Here is an 18,969-nt window from a genome sequence, read left to right as displayed (position 1 = left end):
GGCCTGACGCTGGGCGGCCTGTTCCCGGTGCACGCGCGGGGCGCGGCGGGCCGGGCGTGCGGGCCGCTGAAGAAGGAGCAGGGCGTGCACCGGCTGGAGGCCATGCTGTACGCGCTGGACCGCGTGAACGCCGACCCCGAGCTGCTGCCCGGCGTGCGCCTGGGCGCGCGGCTGTTGGACACCTGCTCGCGGGACACCTACGCGCTGGAGCAGGCGCTGAGCTTCGTGCAGGCGCTGATCCGCGGCCGCGGCGACGGCGACGAGGTGGGCTTGCGCTGCCCGGGAGGCGTGCCTCCGCTGCGCACCGCGCCCCCCGAGCGCGTCGTGGCCGTCGTGGGCGCCTCGGCCAGCTCCGTCTCCATCATGGTCGCCAACGTGCTGCGCCTGTTTGCGGTGAGGGCCGCGGAGCCGGGCTGGGTGTCCAGCGTCTCTCCCGTCCTCGCCCTGGGGTGGCCCAAGTCTCATTCCTTTACTTCTTCTGGAAGAGTCTCCGTTTTAATCACTTGAGTTCACACAGCGTCAAAGAAGTCCTGTCAGTTGGGCCCGACTCAGGCCTGAATCGGATCCACCCGACCACTCCAGCCGCCCTTGTCTACCCGGCCCCGCAAGGGCGCCCCTTCCCGGGCGGGCGCCACGTACGCCTCTGGCCGGTTGGCTGCGGAGGGCGGCCTGACTTCAGTCCCCATTTGCCAGCCTGCTGGAGTGCCCTTGTTCTGGGCACACCCCCTCCACCCACACAAGGTGCTCCTGCCCCCTCGGCCTGCGGAGCGCTCCAGTGACGTTTCAACTTTGAGCTTTATTTGGAACCCGGTCCCTCCTTCCAGAGCAGCAACTGGGACGTGTCCCGGGGCTGCTATTGGGAGTGGATAGGCCCGAAAGATCTGGACCTTGTCTTTTTTGATCATTTAAGTTTATTTTCAAAACGTCTGCCTTGAACCCTCCCTCCAGGGGCGTCTGAGAGCAGGGTGGGGCGTTCCCTTGTGAGCGCTGGTCTCCTGCACCCCGCCCTGCGTAGGTGCCCGGGCTGGCCCTGCACTGTCCTCACATGTAGAGAACTGTCCTGTGAGGGCAGCGTGTTCCTTGCAGTCCTAGGGGCCAGCAGAGTCGGGATTAGGGGGTTTTGTGGGACAGTTTTTCTGGGGTTCTGTGGCGGGAGGGGCCTGTGTGCATCCGGCTGTCTGTGAAGGAGGAAGGCCTGGCTTCCATCTGCCCAGGGGAGGAACTTCTCTTTCCCGAGAGCTTCTCTCTCCCGGGAGCAGCGTCTGTGTTTGCTCCAGGTGTGCGGGGCCGCTCCGCATCGTCTGCGCACATGGAAGCGCCCATTCCGGTTTCCTCGGATTGGCAGTGTTGATATGTCACCTCCACGCTGGCACCAGACAAGCTGTGTGGCCGCCCCGGGGTTTTTCACCCGCCTGTGTCTGTTCCCGGCCCTGCCTAGAGCTCTAGTTTCTGTCTCTGTCCTCTAGGTCGAATGCAGAGATTCCAGACCCCGAGGCCTTCAGGGGCCCAGCTGGGTATTCAGGCGGGCAGGACTCTGTGAACCCAGGGCCCGCTGCTGCTAGCTCAGCCCAGACTGAGGTTGTGCTGCCCGGCTAGAAATGCAAACATTAGTAAAAACTGTGCAAAACACAGCCACAGGCAAGATGCTGCAATTCCTGGTCTAAAGGAAATACATTCATTTCCCAGCCATTTTAAATTAACTTCCCTCAGGAGGTCCAGGGGACATGGGAAGGTTGTTCCCAAACTCAAGTGTCCAGGAGGGCTTGAGGACCACAGCATTATTCACTGAGCTGTGGCCACTGGGCCTTTCTCATCTCCTGTACTCCTCGGTTCTCTCTCTCTCTCTCTCTCTCTCTCTCTCTCTCTCTCTCTCTCTCTCTCTCCTTGTTTCTCTCCACCTGTATCTTCCCTCTTTCTCTCTCCCTGCCACTCCCGGCTTCCTTTTCATGCTGTCTCTATACCTCTATACTTTCAATCCTGCTTCAAACAACCCTGAAACAGTCCCCCTCCCTCCTTCCAGAAACTCCCCTCTCTGGTCTTCACACCAGCTCCTGCTATAGCCCCTCTTTACCCTGGAGCCCTGTAGCCCCCTCTTGGCAGCCTTCTCAGCCCTGTGCCTCTGCCTCCACACTCCCCGGTCAGTTCAGCCTCTGATCTCTGCTGTTAATCACTGTAATGCATGCAGAGAAACCCAGTTTCCAACAAACCCCATTCTAGGCCAGACACAGCCTTAAATCAAACATCCCCTGGTGCTTCCCTGTCTGCCCTAATCCCTGCTAGGGCTGTCCGCCCCTGCAGACCACCCCTTGATGTGAATCAAGAAAAGGTGCTTTCCCCTGGGGCTGACTGGGACAGGCAGATGCGGCTGGATGGGCTGCAGGCCCTCTGCTGGGGCGTTCTTGTTCAGGACACAGCTTGTACCAGTATACGTGGCGGTCCTGCCCTCTCCCCTAGTCCTGCGTACCTCTCACATGCACAACATTCACAGAGTTCTCAGGCCCACTCACAAAACGCAGACCTTGCCCACAGCTTCTAGCCTTTCCAGGTGGCTGCTCCAGCTGGCCCCAGGTCCCCACCCCAAGCTTTCCATGCCCCATCTGTGTCCCAGGTCCCAGCCCCACACCTTCTGTGCCCCGTCCATTCCTGAGCCCCCCTTGCCCTCCCTCTCTCAAGTGACTGACCTCCGTCCCCAGCCAGGCCTCCCTCTCTTGAGTTACTGACCTCCGTCCACAGCCCGGCTGTCCTTCCCACCCTCCAGATACCGCAGATCAGCTACGCCTCCACAGCCCCGGAGCTCAGCGACTCCACGCGCTATGACTTCTTCTCCCGGGTGGTGCCGCCCGACTCCTACCAGGCCCAGGCCATGGTGGACATCGTGAGGGCACTGGGATGGAACTATGTGTCCACGCTGGCCTCTGAGGGCAACTATGGCGAAAGCGGGGTTGAGGCCTTCGTTCAGATCTCCCGAGAGGCTGGTGAGCTGGGGGCTCCGAGGCACCAAGGAGTCTCCGTAGTGTGGGCCCGGGGCCCTCGGGTGGGGCGGAAGCAGAAGGATGGGGGCTCTGGGTCCATGGTGGGTGGAGGTTGCCTGGCTGGTGCTCCGTGTGGGCAGGGCCTTTTGCTTTTGAACGACTCAGCCCTGCCTCAGGCTTGGTGGAGGGTGCAGGCCAGATTTCACCCCTGCAGACCCTTCAGTCAGGCTACACAGTCCTATGTAGCAGTGGTCAGGTGGGTGTGTGGGTGGGTGGGACAGAAGCTGACTTTGGCACCCCCAACACCCAGGGGGGGTCTGTATTGCCCAGTCTATCAAGATTCCCAGGGAACCGAAGCCGGGAGAGTTCAACAAGGTGATCAGGAGACTCATGGAGACACCCAATGCCCGGGGCATCATCATCTTTGCCAATGAGGATGACATCAGGTGGGACAGTGGCACAATCACTGGGCTCCTGGGGCTCTCCCTGAGGGTCCCACCCCTCCTCTTGCACATCACCACCTTACACACCCTCCCGGCCTCCCTTTCCCCTGCTCCCCGCACCCCCCACCTTCCCTGCTGCTGCCTCTGATTCTGGTGCCCCCAGTGGCAAAGCAGCCTGGTCTGGGGAGATGCCACAAGCCCAGACTGAATAGCACACAGAACATGTGTCTGTGTTTACAGCTCCCAGGGGTGTGGGGAGGGACCTGTGGGCAGATCCCAGTGCAGAAAAGGAGCTGTCAGGGAAGGAGCCCAGGGTCCGCACAGAGGCTGCAGGCCCCAGCCCGAGTTCATCTCCAGCCTAGGAGGCTGGGTGTGACGCTGGTGGAGGCGTATGGGGAGGGGGTGGCTCCGAACTGGATTTTTCCCCAAGGAGCCCTTCTGAGCCCCCTGTACAGTGGGTTACAGTGGGCAGAGCAAGTGGGCAGGCCTAGGGTCAGAGGAGAGCCCGGGGAAAGTGCCCCAAATGCCCCAAGCCCCGTTTCTCCTGAGCAACAAGGATCTGGTGAGTGATTGTAGAGCAGGGGAGATGGATAGAGTGGGAAGGAATATGGGCCAAGCTGGAGGAGGCTCCCAGGCCCTCCCTCACCCCAGCCCTGCTCCTCCCAGGCGAGTCCTGGAGGCAGCTCGCCAGGCCAACCTGACCGGCCACTTCCTGTGGGTCGGTTCAGACAGCTGGGGAGCCAAGACCTCACCCATCTTGAGCCTGGAGGACGTGGCCGTCGGGGCCATCACCATCCTGCCCAAAAGGGCCTCCATCGACGGTGAGTCCAGGGGCACTGCAGCCCCCACCCCACGCGTCTCCCCAGCACCCCCTCTTGGGGACGATCGTTTTCTGCATCTGTGTAATTGGTGCCATAATCCAGATCCCTTCTCAGATCCCCGGATCCTATGATTCTGATAATCTGTGGACGCGTCCCTCCAAGCAGTGCTTGACTGGGATGGCGTGTGAGGAAAAGGACACTCCACTCCCTGGATGGGGAGAAACTGTTGGGTTTTTTTTTTTTTTAATGAGACGGAGTTTTGCTCTGTCACCCAGGCTGAAGTGCAGTGGCCCAATCTCAGCTCATTGCAAGCTCCACCGCCTGAGTTTACGCCATTCTCCTGCCCCAGCCTCCTAGTAGCTGGGACTACAGGCGCCCACCACCTCGCCCGGCTAGTTTTTTGTATTTTTAGTAGAGACGGGGTTTCACCGTGTTAGCCAGGATGGTCTCGATCTCCTGACCTCGTGATGTGCCCACCTCGGCCTCCCAAAGTGCTGGGATTACAGGCGTGAGCCACTGCGCCCGGCTGGTTTTGTTTTCTAACTTAGTGCCTGTGTTTCTAGTGCTGCCAAAGAAATGCCAATCTGAGGATGAGGGTGGGAGGGACAGAAACCAAGGATATGGAATATACCATCCTGTTGATCAAAGTGATGAGGCCCTTGCACCCCCAGTCCCACCTGTGGATCTGGATGAATCCAGCAGGAACAGATGGTTCACTTTACAATAGGATTGCTCATTCTCCCCAAGGCTGGACTGAGGACGCCTTGATGACATACTTCAGGGCTATTTTATGAAACACAGACTGGAAAGGCTGAGCCCTGGCTGCTAGGGCCTCCCAGTCTTAGGGGGGATATACACCGTCACACCTTTTATTTCAGCTACGATGCTTTTGGGCTCGGGTGGCAGCCTGGACTGAGAGTAGTTTTAGCGATGAAGGCATCTCCTCACAAGACACAAGGTCTGAGAGTTGGCGACTTTAGGTGTGGGGCAGTGAGTGAATGATGCTCTTAAAGCTCTGGGCTCTGTCCATTCTTTTATTCCACCAAAAGAAGGAGCAGGGATAAAAGTCTTTCAAATGGTGAGGCTCTGAGTTTGCATCAACATGTAAAGGCTACGTTGGAACCTCCAGTTGACTCTGAGTCCACCAATCAGAACTTGGTCACTTGGCCACTTCTAGCTGAAAAGTGAGCAAGTGGCAGAGAGACACAGGAGAAACACAGCTGGCTCAGGTCAGCGCCATCCTCCCTCTCCTTCCGTCTCTGTAGGATTTGACCAGTATTTCATGACTCGATCCCTGGAGAACAACCGCAGGAACATCTGGTTTGCCGAGTTCTGGGAAGAGAATTTTAACTGCAAACTGACCAGCTCAGGTACTCAGTCAGATGATTCCACCCGCAAATGCACAGGTGAGAGCTGCCCAGGGTGGGGAGGGTGGGGAGGAAGGTGGGGAGGCCAGGTTGGTGCATGGCGGCCGGGGCACACTTTCTCTGGGCATCCCTAGGACAGGCGATGGAACGCATTTGGCCGGGATTCCACGTGACGAACGAGAGAGCAAGTGCAGTTTCGTGATTGATGGCAGTGTACGCCAATTGCCCAATGCCCTCCACAGCATGCACCAGCGCGCTTCTTGCCCTGGCACCACAGGGCTGTGCCGGCGATGGGAGCCACCGATGGTGGCGGACGCTTCTGCAGTATATTCTGAAGCTGTCCGCTTCAATGGTGGTGGGAGTGCCTGCACCCCTGCAGCAGTGAAAGGAGCCAGCTTGGGGGCTGGGATTTGTCTGTGAGGCCTGGGGAATGACCTCAGGAGTTAGAAGGGCTGGGAAGAGGGCGAGTGGTCTTATAATGGGGCGCACCTGGGTGATAGTTGCCAAAGACAGGAGACAAGCTCCGGTCCCCCAGGTTGAACACTGCTCCCCAGGCTTCAGTGTTTCTCCTGCGCTGGTTTCACAGTTGACATGGCTGGGAGCTTCTCTGATCCCTTCTGCCAGGAACCCTCAAGTGGGTCACACCACGCTCCCCTCACTGAGCACAGAGCTTGAGGGCGTCTGGACCCCTGGGGGTGCACCGTGAGGCACTTACACAGGGACATGCCACCCACTCTGGAAGTCGATGCACTAGCACAGGGGGGCGGTGGGTCTGACCTGTGCCTTTGGCACCAAGGCTTGGTGTGTTTGATCAGGGCTCAAAATTGTGTCTTTGAGAAGACCCCAAGTGGGACTCAAGCTGCTGTCCACGATTTGTGGAGGAGATGACTTTCTGTTCAATCACTGTCCTTTACCAGTTACTAAACTCCACTCTTACCCCACTAAGCACTCACTCACCACCTTCTCTCCCCATGCTCTCTGCTAATCAAGTCAACTTAATTATGAGCCAGAGCAGCTCTGCAGGTGGGGAGCAAGCTCGATAGAAAAATAGAGCTCATTGTTCAAGTCATTCCAATTTCATACTTTCACTCAGACCTCTCTCCGTGTCTGAACTCATCCCCTAGCTCCTGGACTGGTGGAACCTTTTTTCATTTTTAATTTGCTGATAAATACACATAATATAAAATGTACCACCTTAACCATGTTTAAGTGTAGAGCTCAGTGATATTAAATACAATTCAGTGCTAGGGTGCGGTGAGGTCACTCCAGTATCCCAGCACTTTGGAGGCAGAAGGCAGGTGGATCACTCGAGGTCAGGAGTATCGAGACCAGCCTGGCCAACTGGTGATAACCCAATCTCTATTAAAAATAGAAAAAATTAGAGGCTAGGCATGGTTGGCGAGTGCCTGTAATCCACGCTATCGGGGGAGGCTGGGGACAGGAGGAATCACTTGAACCTGGGAGAGCAGAGGTTGTAGTGAGCTGGGATGTGTGCCACTGCACTCCAGCCCTGGGGCAACAGAATGAGACTGTCTCAAAAAATAAATAAATAAATAAAAATAAATTCACAATGTTTTTGCCAACTAGCAACCACCATCTCAATCCCCAGAACTCTTCATCTATAAAACCAATAACTCTGTACCATTAAACTCGCTCACCCTCCTCCCGCAGCACCTGCAACCACTGTTCCACTGCACTCCTCTCTATGAACTGTCTGTCCTCGGTACCTCTGTAGGTGGAAATCAGACAGTATTTGCCCAGGTGTGACTGCTTGTTTCACTGAGCATCCATGTCCTCAGGTCCATCTATTTTATAGCATATGGTCAGAACATGCCTTCCTCTTGAAGGCTTGAATTGGGCAATCCCATTGTATGAATGGCCCCATCATGTTGCGTCCATTCTCTGTCAGTGGAGACCCTCGGGCTTGCTCTCATCTTGTGGCTATGCGAATAATGCTGCTATGAACATTGGGGCTTGTACAAGTATTTCTTTGCCACCTGCTTTTAGTCTTTTGGGTATCTACCCAGGAGTGGAATTGCTGGGTCGTCTGTTTAATTTTTTGAGGGAGCCTCCACACTGTTTCTGCACAGCCACAGCCTTTTCCCATCCGCCGTGCACAAGGGGTTCCGATTTCTCCGCATGCTCACACACTTGTTATTTTCTGGTCTTGGACGAGGCCCTCCCAAATGGGTGAAAGGGGGATTTCCCCTGCAGCTTGGATTTGCATGTCCCTCACGAGCAGTGATAGCTTGTCAGCGCTCCTTTCTCCTGCCCAGTCCCTGGGGCCTCCCCGGAGACAGCTCTGCTGGTGGGCTGACAGGGACCAGGCAAGGGGATGACGGGCTCTCTCTCAGGCAGCGCAGGGAAAACCCCCGTGATGGTTCAACGAAAAACGGAGAATGCGCCTGGGCGGGTACGACATCTTCCAGTACCAGGCCCCAACGGCAGTGACAGCAAGGTGGCGGGTACCAAGGACAGTGGGCCAGTGGGCAGAGACCCTCAGACTGGATGTGAGTGTTGCAGACCAAGCCCCGGTGGGACATGGGCCAGGAATCCGAGGCAGAGGCCCCCAGCCTGTGTTTTTTGCATCCCAGGTGGAAGGGCCCTGCGCAGTGGTCTGGCGGACCCCACGAGGTGCCCTCATCTCTGTGCAGCTCCCCTGTGGGCGGGGAGCGGAAAGAGATGGTGAAGGGTGTCCCCTGCTGTTGGCACTTGCCGAGGCCTGTGAGGGTACGCTTCCAGGTGGACGAGTCACGTGCGAGGGGCCTGTCCTGGGGACATGATGCCCAACGCCCAACCACAACCATCTGCCTGCTCCCCAACGTGCCTGTGGTGCGCCTAAGCTGGTCCCTGTCCCCCATTACCAGGCCTGCGCTCGCTCCTGCCGTTGCTGGGCATCATGGCCACTACCACAGTGGTGGCCACCTTCATGCGACACAACAACACGCCCATTGTCCGGGCCTCGGGCCGAGAGCTCAGCTACGTCCTCCTCACCGGCATCTTCCTCATCTACGCCATCACCTTCCTCATGGTGGCTGAGCCTGGGGCCGTGGTCTGTGCCACCCGCAGGCTCTTCCTGGGCCTAGGCACGACCCTCAGCTACTCTGCCCTGCTCACCAAGACCAACCGTATCTACCGCATCTTTGAGCAGGGCAAGCGCTCAGTCACACCCCCTCCCTTCATCAGCCCCACCTCGCAGCTGGTCATCACCTTCAGCCTCACCTCCCTGCAGGTGGGTCCGTAGGCTCCCAAGGGCCAGGGCAGGGAGGGGGACTGTCCACAAATTAACAAAGCAGAAAAGGCCAGGCACCGTGGCACATGCCTGTAATCCTGGCACCTTGGGAAGCGGAGATGGGTGGATCACCTGAGTCCAGGAGTTTGAGACCAGCCTGGGCAACATGGCATGACCCTGTCTCTGCAAAAAAATATGAAAATTAGCCGGGCGTGGTGGTGCATGCCTGTAGTGCTAACTACTTGGGAGGCTGAGATAGGAGGATCGCTTTAGCCTGAGAGTTGAAGGTTGCTGTGAGCCGAGACTGCACCACTGCAGTCCAGCTTGGGTGTCAGAGTGAGACCCTGTCTCAAAACAAAAAGAGAAATGCTGTTTTTACAGTCACCCTTTTCTATTTTAGTTCCTGTGGGTTTTTTTTTCTTTTCTTTTCTTTTCTTTTTTTTTTTTTTTTTTTAGACAGAGTCTCACTCTGTCGCCCAGGCAGGAGTGCAGTGGTGCGATCTCGGCTCACTGCAAGCTCTGCCTCCCGAGTTCACGCCATTCTCCCTCCTCAGCCTCCTGAGTAGCTAGGACTACAGGCGCCGCCACCACGCCCGGCTAAGTTTTTTGTATTTTTCAGTAGAGACGGGGTTTCACCGTGTTAGCCAGGATGGTCTCGATCTCCTGACCTCGTGATCCGCCCGTCTCGGCCTCCCTAAGTGCTGGGATTACAGGTGTGAGCCACCGCGACCAGCCTTTTTTTTTTTTTTTAAGGCCACAGGAAATGGAGCTCCTCCTGTCCTGTGACAGCAGCTCTGTTAGGGCCACCAGCTCCCCTGCTGGGTCCCTGAAGGAGAACAGGGCAGTAAGGCGGGGAGTGTGGGCCTCCAGAGACCTTTCTGTACAACAGCGTTGTGATTTTCATAAACCAAACGTGCTCTTCCACAGTTTGGCTCACATATGGAAACAGGACGAAGAGCTAGCTGACTGGTTTTCCTGTTTGCACAAGGGAGTCTCTGCTGTCCTGTTCACTGGGGCAGTGTGGATAAGAGGATAAGAGGCATAGGGTCCAACATTTTACTGTGGAGTGGAGATAGAATTCCACCCAGTGGCCAGTGTTTCGTGCGGTGTTGTGCATTAAAAAATGGAGCTCCTTTGGGGGATTTTCTTAAGACGGTAAAGTTATTACGGCCTTGGAGACAACTCCTGGAGTCTGGGACGCCCTGGATGTTTTCTGTGCGAAGGGTACGGGAGACAGATGGCTTGGGGAGGGTGACCTGGTGTGACACTGCAGGGCCCGCTGGGTTTCAGGGCCAGGTGGAGGGCGGCCTCAGTGCGAACACCTGCTCACCCGTTTGGACACAGCACTGTGCACTCCCAGCGAGCCCCTTCTCTGTTGGTTCCACACACACCACATGCCTCAGGTCATGCAGTTCTCCGTGACTAGGAGGTACTCCCATCTTCTTCCAGATAACAGGGCCTGAGTGTCCCCTGGTCAGGCCCAGGGTCTCCGTGTGCCGCACATCCTGAGAAGGTGCCCTCTACGTCCCGGCCTGAGGTGCTCCGTGCTCCCCCACCCCCAGGTGGAGATGCTTAGACCCCACTGGGGACCCCCAGCTCTCCTCCCCAGCCTCAGTCATTGCCTGCCCCACGTTGCAGATAACAACGGATTTTTAAAAAAACACAAGCCTGCAACTGCACTGGGTGTTTTTGCCATGACTACCACATCATGATGAGATGTGAAGTGACATCTCATTGTGGTTTTAATTTGCCTGCACTTAGTATGAGTGCACCGGGCGTGGGGCTTTCCTCTCCTGGGCTCAGCCGGTTCCTGTCCTTTGCTCATTTGCTATTATTTTGCAGGAGTTCATTCCGAGTGAGGTGCGCTTGCTCGCTGTCAGCTCCACGGGCTGCGGCATCTGTGGGCCGTTTTGCTTGTTACCGCTGTGCGTCCCTGGACTTGCTTTTTTGTTTCTCATAAGGAACTGTTTTTTTTTTTTTGTTTTTTTTTTTTTTTCCTACCTGGAGCCTTGTTCTAGTAGGAACTTCCAAACTTATTTTGGAAGGTCCTTTGTTCAGGGGTCTGCTGCCTTTGGGAGAAGCACAAAAAGCTGCTTCTTCTGGGTGGGCAGATGACTGCAAAGCATCCCTTCTGGCAGGCTCACATGGCCTCGCTCCAGGTGCTCGGCACAGCACTGGCGTGCAGGCTGGATTCCAGATCCCTGCCCCCAGTTAGGCGCTCTTGTGCAGTGAACAACCTGCACAAACGTGCGGGGCAGCCCTTCCAGGGTCCCGCCTTTATGCAGGTGGCTTCGTTCCTGTTCCCAGCTTTCCTTGGCTCGATGTTGTGTTTCCTGTCATGTGAGGGAATGGTGACTCCATCTCCTCCCTGTGAGGGCCTGCACAGACTCCAGTACTCCTCAGCATCAGCTCCCATTCCTGCTCCTCCCCACCAAGTGCTCCTTTGTTTCTCTTGCCTGTGACGTGCCTTTATTTTGAAGCTCACTACATGTGAGGAGGCTAGAGAGGCGATGCAAGTCCGGCCTCAGTTCCAGAGCTTCCGGCCTCAGCCATCTACCTTGAAGGGGCACAGTACATGGCATTGGTAATGGCTAGAATGCAGGAAGAGGACACCAAGCTGCCTCTTACGCACACTGCACTGCTGTTGCCAACATATACGGCCAGCACAGCCCTTCTCCACAGCTGCTAGGGCCTTTGGCTGGGTGGATGGGCCCCTCTTGGGCTGTCTCTTCCTGGGGTGCCATCCCCTCTTCTCCACTGAGTGCTCCTGAGAGGCACCATGAAGAGGTGGAGCACCCCACTCCATGGGCAGAGCCTCAAGGGCATCTCGACCTGCAGGGGCCTCCATCAGGGCTGGAATGGATTTGTCCCTGGGAAGTGCTGTATCTGATGCAGTGTTGGCTCCTGCAGGTGGTGGGGGTGATAGCATGGCTGGGGCCCAGGCCCCCACACAGCGTGATTGACTATGAGGAGCAGCGGACAGTGGACCCGGAGCAGGCCAGAGGGGTGCTCAAGTGTGACATGTCGGATCTGTCTCTCATCGGCTGCCTGGGCTACAGCCTCCTGCTCATGGTCACGTGCACCGTGTACGCCATCAAGGCCCGCGGCGTGCCCGAGACCTTCAACGAGGCCAAGCCCATCGGCTTCACCATGTACACCACCTGCATCATCTGGCTGGCATTCGTGCCTATCTTCTTTGGCACTGCCCAGTCAGCTGAAAAGGTAATGAGGCTCCCAGGAGGTCTCACTGCCTGTTTCCTGCCTGTTCTGCCGGTGGATTCATTCATTAGCTTAAATGCTTGTTCGCGCTTTTGTTTATCCCGTATCCGGCTGCTTGTTCATTCACTCATTTCCTTCTTACTTTGTTCATTCATTCACTTGTCCAAGCTTCTAAGCCCTCTTCTTAACTTCCACTCTTCTTTTTTTTTTTTTTTTTTTTTATCATTTTCATTTCTTTGAGAGATGTTGCCTCACTCTGTCACCCAGTTAGCTTGTTTTTTTTAAAATTCAAGTTCTTCATATGCTTTTTTTTTTTTTTTTTTTCTGAGATAGAGTCTCACTCTGTTACCCAGACTGGAGTGCAGTGGTGTGATTTTAGCTCACTGCAAGCTCCGCCTCCTGGGTCGAGTGATTCTCCTGCCTCAGCCTCCTGAGTAGCTGGGACTACAGGCGCCTGCCACGATGCCTGGGCAATTTTTGTATTTTTAATAGAGACGGCGTTTCACCATATTGGTCAGGTTGGTCTCAAACTCCTGACCTCAGGTGACCCATCTGCCTCGGCCTCCCAAAGTGCTGAGATTACAGGTGTGAGCCACCACACCCGGCTTTCATATGCTTTATAACTGCCAACCCATTAATGTGTCAGCCCGTTGCTGCATCATTTATTCACATACACAGCAGAACATTTTATGCACCTGTCATTCATTTATTTTCCCATCTGCTTCTCAATTCACTCTGTGCCCATTTATTCATTTGTATGTATTTGAAACGTACTCATTCACCGACATGCTCTGGCTCCCGCTTCCCCAGGTGTCTCTCTCTGTTAATAACCCCTCCTCACCCCTCCCTCCTGCCCACACCAGAGCTGCACGGAGGCTGCCAGCCCCTCAGGCGCCGGGGCCTCTGCTCATGCTGTTGTCCTGGTCTCAGTGCTCATTCCCAGTTCCCCGACTGAAACAGACTCAGCTCCAGTCTGTGTAGTGAGGACTGTGTGGGCGGGGCAGGGAGAGCAGGGCTGAGTCCCATCTCGCCCCCTCTTCCATGGTCTAGATCTACATTCAGACAACCACACTAACCGTGTCCTTGAGCCTGAGTGCGTCGGTGTCCCTCGGCATGCTCTACATACCCAAAACCTACGTCATCCTGTTCCATCCGGAGCAGAATGTGCAGAAGCGAAAGCGGAGCCTCAAGGCCACCTCCACGGTGGCAGCCCCACCCAAGGGCGAGGATGCAGAAGACCACAAGTAGCAGGGCAGCTGGGAACGGGACTGCTTGCTGCCTCTCCTTTCTTCCTCTTGCCTCACGGTGGAAGCTATATAGAGCCCAGGTCCACGGTGAACAGTCAGAGGCAGGGAGTCGCGAAGACCACGCCCTGCATCGGTGGGGCTGGCCTGGAGAAGGAACTGGACCCAGCTCTGCCCTGATTCCAGCGTGTGAGCTTCATGCTTCCTCACCACAGACCAGACTCGCTACCCATGGTGGGAAACAGCCACCGAGAAGGTTCTAGCTCTAGAGAGGGACTAAACTTCTCTCATCCGAAGTCCAAAGATGATGATGAAGCCCCGGCCTTTGCCTGGATTGAGGATTTCCTCCCCTCGGTCAAACCCTATAACCTGGGGACTGGGCGGTGTGGAAGAACGTGTAGACCCCAGAATGAAACGTGGGGTTGGAGTGGAGGAGGAGCTGTCTCAGCAAGAGGAGACCTGGGGCTGTGCGTCTGGACGGAGGCACGCAGGCCTGGGTAGGATTCCTCTGGCACGGAGGGAGAGACCCTGGGTGAGACCCCTGTGAGCATGGGAAGGGCCTGCAGGGGCGAGGGAGTGAGCTCAGGAATTGGGGTGCACCGCCATGAGATTCCCAATTCCATAGACTTTACCGCCATCCCCCCGGGATTGGGCGAGGTCAGACTTAAGAGTATAGCTGTTTTCCTCCCCTGTGTATACTCCCTTAAATCACCCCCAAACCTTGGCTGGGCGTGGTGGCTCACACCTGTAATCCCAGCACTTTGGGAGGCCAAGGCAGGTGGATCACCTGAGGTCAGGAGTACGAGACCAGCCTGGCCAACAGGGTGAAACCCTGTCTCTACTAAAAATATAAAAATTAGCCAGGCGTGATGGTGGGTGCCTGTAATCCCAGCTGCTCGGGAGGCTGAGGCAGGAGAAGCACTTGAACCTGGGAGGTGGAGGTTGCAGTGAGCTGAGATTGTACCACTGTGCTCCAGCCTGGGCAACAGAGTGAGACTATCTCAAAAAAAAAAAAAAAAAAAAAAAAAAAAAAAAAAAAAAAAAAGACCAAACCCACCCCTGCAAACCTTCAGAAATTCAGATACATGTGTGCGGTATGAGTGATGTGAGAACGAGGAGCAGGGTTGCATTTGTGCTGTGTTCAGGGCGGGGATGGGTTTAGGAGCTCCAGGTTGGGAGCAGTGACAGACAGTCATGTCCGTGGTGAGGGTGAATCCCAGGTGGATGGCTTAGGACGGCGATGGAAACTCTTCATTCCCCGTATGTACTGGGAAGACCCATTTGCAAGCTGAGCACCAGGCCTGGGGAGGAAGGGGCTTGGGCTGCAGATGCACGCATGTTTGTTTTTCATTGATAGTTTTTACAAAAAGCTTGGTTTAAGTTACGGAATTTTGTGTCCCTGGGAGTAGAATTTAAATTTGTTAAATTGACCACTGTTTAAGATCAATATACATTCTCTAGTATGTGATGTCTGGAGCTAGTTTTGAGGGTCAACCATACTTTATCCAACATACAAACTTTCCCATACAGCTTCTCTGGTGCGTAGTTGGTTTTGACCTTGGGACTAGGTGTTTCTGCAGTTTTTAGGTAATTAACTTAAAAGCTTCTCCTCTGACAAACATTTTTGTTGCACTACTGACTCTCCTTCTCCACATCTGTTGTGTTCCTAGGGCTTCTCCATAGTGTGAACTAGGACGTTTCATTTGTTGCTGAATGCTTTCCAGAATGTATTTATTCCATAGGGTTTCTCTCCTGTGCAGGCTCTCTCCTGGCTAATGGGGCATGTTTTCTTGCCAAAGGCGGTTCCACACTCACAACTGTATAGGGTTCTTCCCCTATATGAACTCTGAGAGTCAGTGAGCTCTTATCTCCAAGAGAAAGCTTTCCTGCATTTGCTGTTTCCTCAGTGTTTCTTCCAGTATGAATTCCTTGGTGTGCAATGAGTTTTGACTTCTAGTTGAAAACTTTTAGACATTGTTTTACATTCCTGTGGTTTTCTCCACTCTTAACTTCATGATTCAGAACTAGAAGCAGTTATTAGCAAAGGCACTTCCACACTGATTGCATTGAGGATTTCTCCCCAGTGTGAAGTTTCTGGCATAGAGTCCTGGCTTCCCGCAGAAGACTTTCACACTCTGCCATGTTCATGCCTGCGGGCCTCTCTAGGAACTCGGATGCCCGCGAGGCCTCTCTGCCTCCTGTGGGCTTTCTCACATTCGGTCTACTTGCAGGTTATCTCCACAGCATGAGCCATTCTGTGTACAGTGGGGCATCCTCTGTTACTGAAGATGTTATCAGATTTAGTACATTCACAAGGTTTCTCTCCTTCCCGAATTTTCTGAGGTATACAAATAACTGACTTCCACAAGAGGGCTTTTCCACACTCAGTGTGTACATACGGTTTCTGCCTGTGATCATTTCTTTTATTATTTTATTTTTTCGAGATAGGGTCTTGCTCAGTTTCTTAGGCTGGAGTGCAGTGGCACAATCCTAGGACACTGTAGTCTCGACCTGGGCTCAAGCGATCCTCCCGCGTCGGCTTCCTGAGTAGAGGGCGCACACCACCATAACCAGCTAATTTCTTATTTTGTGTAGAGACAAGGTCTCACTATGTTGCCCGGGCTGGTCTCGAACTTCTGAGCTCAAGCGATCCTCCTGCCTCCACCTCCCAAAGTGCTGGGATTACAAACATAAGCCATCGCACCTAGCCTCTTTGATCATTTCTATGGTGTTCAGTGGAGGCTGACACCTCCCTAAAGATATTCCTGAATTTTTTTTTTTTTTTTGCATGCATGGGTTTGAATTCTTTGAGGTCTAATCAATTTATTTGGACCCCTGAATAAAGTTTTGTGAGTTTTCTTCTATGTGTGGAATTTATAAGGCATTCTCCCAGTGTGGTTTCTCTTCTGTCGAGTGACAGGTGACCTGTACCTTAGGTTTTGTCCCATTTGTTGCCCTGGAATTATTTCTCCCTGTATGAATTACATGTTCCAGTGAAAATGGAACAGCGCCCCAGGCACTGTTCACTCATACAGTCTGCCAGATGTGGTATGATCAGAGCTCTCAAATACTGAATTTACCTGCAGTATCATTTCCCATTCTGGTCTGCAGACAGGTAAAACTTCCAGGGCACACAGACCCTGTCTTGCCCACGCCCCGTGTGCTGCTTCAAGTCAGCTTTTGCGTCATGACCTTGCACTGTGTCATGGTTAAGGCTTCTTGAGGTCAACTCCAGCTCTGCTGGATGAGTGACCTTGAGCAAGTTACTCATTTCTCCCACAGTAACTGAAAGCCAGAGTCTCCTTAATGCACCCTGCAGAGGTGCCCAAATTGCTGGCCCCATAAGCCTCCCATTGGTCCTCCCAGTCCTACCAATCACTACCCACACAGACCCCACTCGTTAACCCAGCCCCACAGCTGAGCAGTCCCAGGACCCCATCTCACACGCAGCTAGCCCCTCCTCACTGCCCCCCAGACTGCTTAGTCACTGTTGGTCCCACATGTACCCTTGGGTGCTTACTCTGTGCTAAGCACCTGGGATACATCAGCAGACAAAATAGACAGGAACTGCTTCCCTCATAGGACTTGCATCCTAGTGGTGGAGACACAAAATAAACAACATACAAAACTAACTAATAAATGACACTGTATGTTAGAGGGTGACGTGCTGTGGACAAAAGAAAACAGCAGAGCAGGGTACAGAGAACGGGGAAGCTGGCGGGGGGTGGCTGCAATTCTAAATAGGGCAATCAAGTACAGGCTTCATCTGAAGGAGGTAGGGAGAGAGCCATGGAGATATCTGGGGGATGGGCTCCTGCAGGCAGAGTGCCAAGCACAAGGCCCAAGGGCAGGGGTTGGCCTGGTGTTTTGGGGAACCAGCAAAGACAGAGGCATGGAGGAGTGGGTGAGGGAGGGAGACAATGTGAGGAAGGCAGCAGAGTGGAGCAGTCAGGGCTCTCCAGAGAACAGACCCCAAAGGGTCAAGAGATTAGACGTAGTTATAGGTTAGATACAGATATATAGAGTTTTGCTTTGAAGGCCTTCAACTGATTGGAAGAGGCCCACCCAGATTACTGGGGGTAATCTCCTTTACCTAAAGTCAGCTGACTGTAGTGGTCACCCACATCTACAAAACACACCTTCACAGCGACATCCAGATCAGTGTCTGATGAAGTAACTGGGTACTACAGCCTGGCCAGGTGACACATAAAGCTAACTGTCACCTGAGGCACTGGGGTACGTATACCATGTGTGGCCCTGTAGGCCAAGGCCACTAAAATCATGGACTTCCATTTACTCTGGGTGAGATGAGGAGACACTGGAGGGTTTCAACAACAGTTAGAGGGTCTGACAAACTAAAAGGACCACTCTGGCTACCGCGTTGACAATATTTTAGCAACATCTTTTGTACATGTGTCTTTTCAGAGCATGTTACCTGCAGAATAGTGTAGTGGACACCTTTATTCATGGAAACAACATTTCTTAATCACGCACCCAAGCTGCACTCTTAGAAACATTTTATACACGTGTTTTTAAAAAGGGTTTCACGTGCTGAACAGTTGTAGTAGTCACATTCATTGACGGGAATAATACTATTCTCAAACATGCACCACTAGCATTCTTAGAAACATCTTTTTGTCTTTTTGAGACAGAGTCTTGCTCCATACCCCAGGCTGGAGTGCAGTGGCGTGACCTCAGCTCACTGGAGCCTCCACCTCCCGGGTTCAAGTGACTCTCCTGCCTCAGCCTCCTGAGTAGCCTGGCTAATTTTTGTATTTTTAGTAGAGACGGGGTTTTGCCATGTTGGCCAGGCTGGTCTCCAACTCCTGACCTCAGGTGATCCACCTGCCACAGCCTCCCAAAGTGCTGGAATTACAGGCATGACCTAGTGCACCTGGCCAGAAACATCTTTTGATGTGTCCTTATATTTTGGGAAAAGAATAAAAAGGAAGAGAAAGAAGAGGTGAGCAGAAATGTGGCAGCCAGAGTGACCAATTCCTGAGACCCACAGTGGTATAGCTTATTGCGTACGGGTTTGGGATCTATCACAAAAGCCTTCACATTTAAAACCCTTCTCTTAACTCTAATGTGATCTTGGACACGCTACTTAAGTCAAAGACTCCTTGTCTGTCAAGTAAGTATGACAATCATATCTAGCTGATAGATAATCATCCATCCCTACAAACCTGAAGGTTTTTATAGAAATTTCATGGTATAATGTAGGAACAATGCACAGTGCCTGGCTTATAACGAGTGCTCAGTGATCTTCTCTCTCATGCAGTAATGGTAAGTACAAAAACCATTAGAGGCCGGGCGCGGTGGCTCACACCTCTAATCCCAGCACTTTGGAAGGCTGAGGTGGGCGGATCACGAGGTCAGGAGATTGAGACTATCCTGGCTAACACAGTGAAACCCCGTTTCTATTAAAAACACAAAAATCAGTCGGGTGTGGTGGCGGGTGCCTGTAGTCCCAGCTACTCAGGAGGCTGAGGCAGGAGAATGGCATGAACACAGGAGGCAGAGCTTGCAGTAAGCCAAGATCATGCCACTGCACTCCAGCCCGGGCCACAGAGCGAGACTCAGTTTCTTTTTTTTCTTTGAGACGGAGTCTCGCTCTGCCGCCCAGGCTGGAGTGCAGTGGCCGGATCTCAGCTCACTGCAAGCTCCACCT

At 53.9% G+C, this 18,969-nt stretch overlaps 1 protein-coding gene across 1 annotated transcript in view; it reads left to right on the top strand.

Moving 5' to 3' along the window:
- The window catches only part of GRM6 (glutamate metabotropic receptor 6), a 13,803-nt gene extending 393 nt beyond the window's left edge, over positions 1–13,410 (top strand). The window contains 14 exon segments of the mRNA XM_017887882.1: positions 1–393; positions 2,759–2,975; positions 3,283–3,418; positions 4,082–4,236; positions 5,502–5,642; positions 5,846–5,958; positions 7,924–8,016; positions 8,018–8,119; positions 8,205–8,366; positions 8,368–8,427; positions 8,430–8,480; positions 8,482–8,835; positions 11,746–12,057; positions 13,105–13,410. The exon segment at positions 1–393 is cut by the window's left edge and continues 7 nt beyond it. Of these exon segments, the coding sequence (XP_017743371.1) occupies positions 1–393; positions 2,759–2,975; positions 3,283–3,418; positions 4,082–4,236; positions 5,502–5,642; positions 5,846–5,958; positions 7,924–8,016; positions 8,018–8,119; positions 8,205–8,366; positions 8,368–8,427; positions 8,430–8,480; positions 8,482–8,835; positions 11,746–12,057; positions 13,105–13,302 (2,487 nt within the window). The 3' untranslated portion in view covers positions 13,303–13,410.
- The last annotated feature ends 5,559 nt before the right edge of the window (positions 13,411–18,969 follow it).

This window comes from Rhinopithecus bieti, unplaced genomic scaffold (assembly GCF_001698545.2).
Source record: "Rhinopithecus bieti isolate Rb0 unplaced genomic scaffold, ASM169854v2 scaffold_1557, whole genome shotgun sequence".
In the NCBI taxonomy this organism is placed as follows: domain Eukaryota; kingdom Metazoa; phylum Chordata; class Mammalia; order Primates; family Cercopithecidae; genus Rhinopithecus; species Rhinopithecus bieti.
This window is presented reverse-complemented; position numbering and strand designations above follow the sequence as displayed.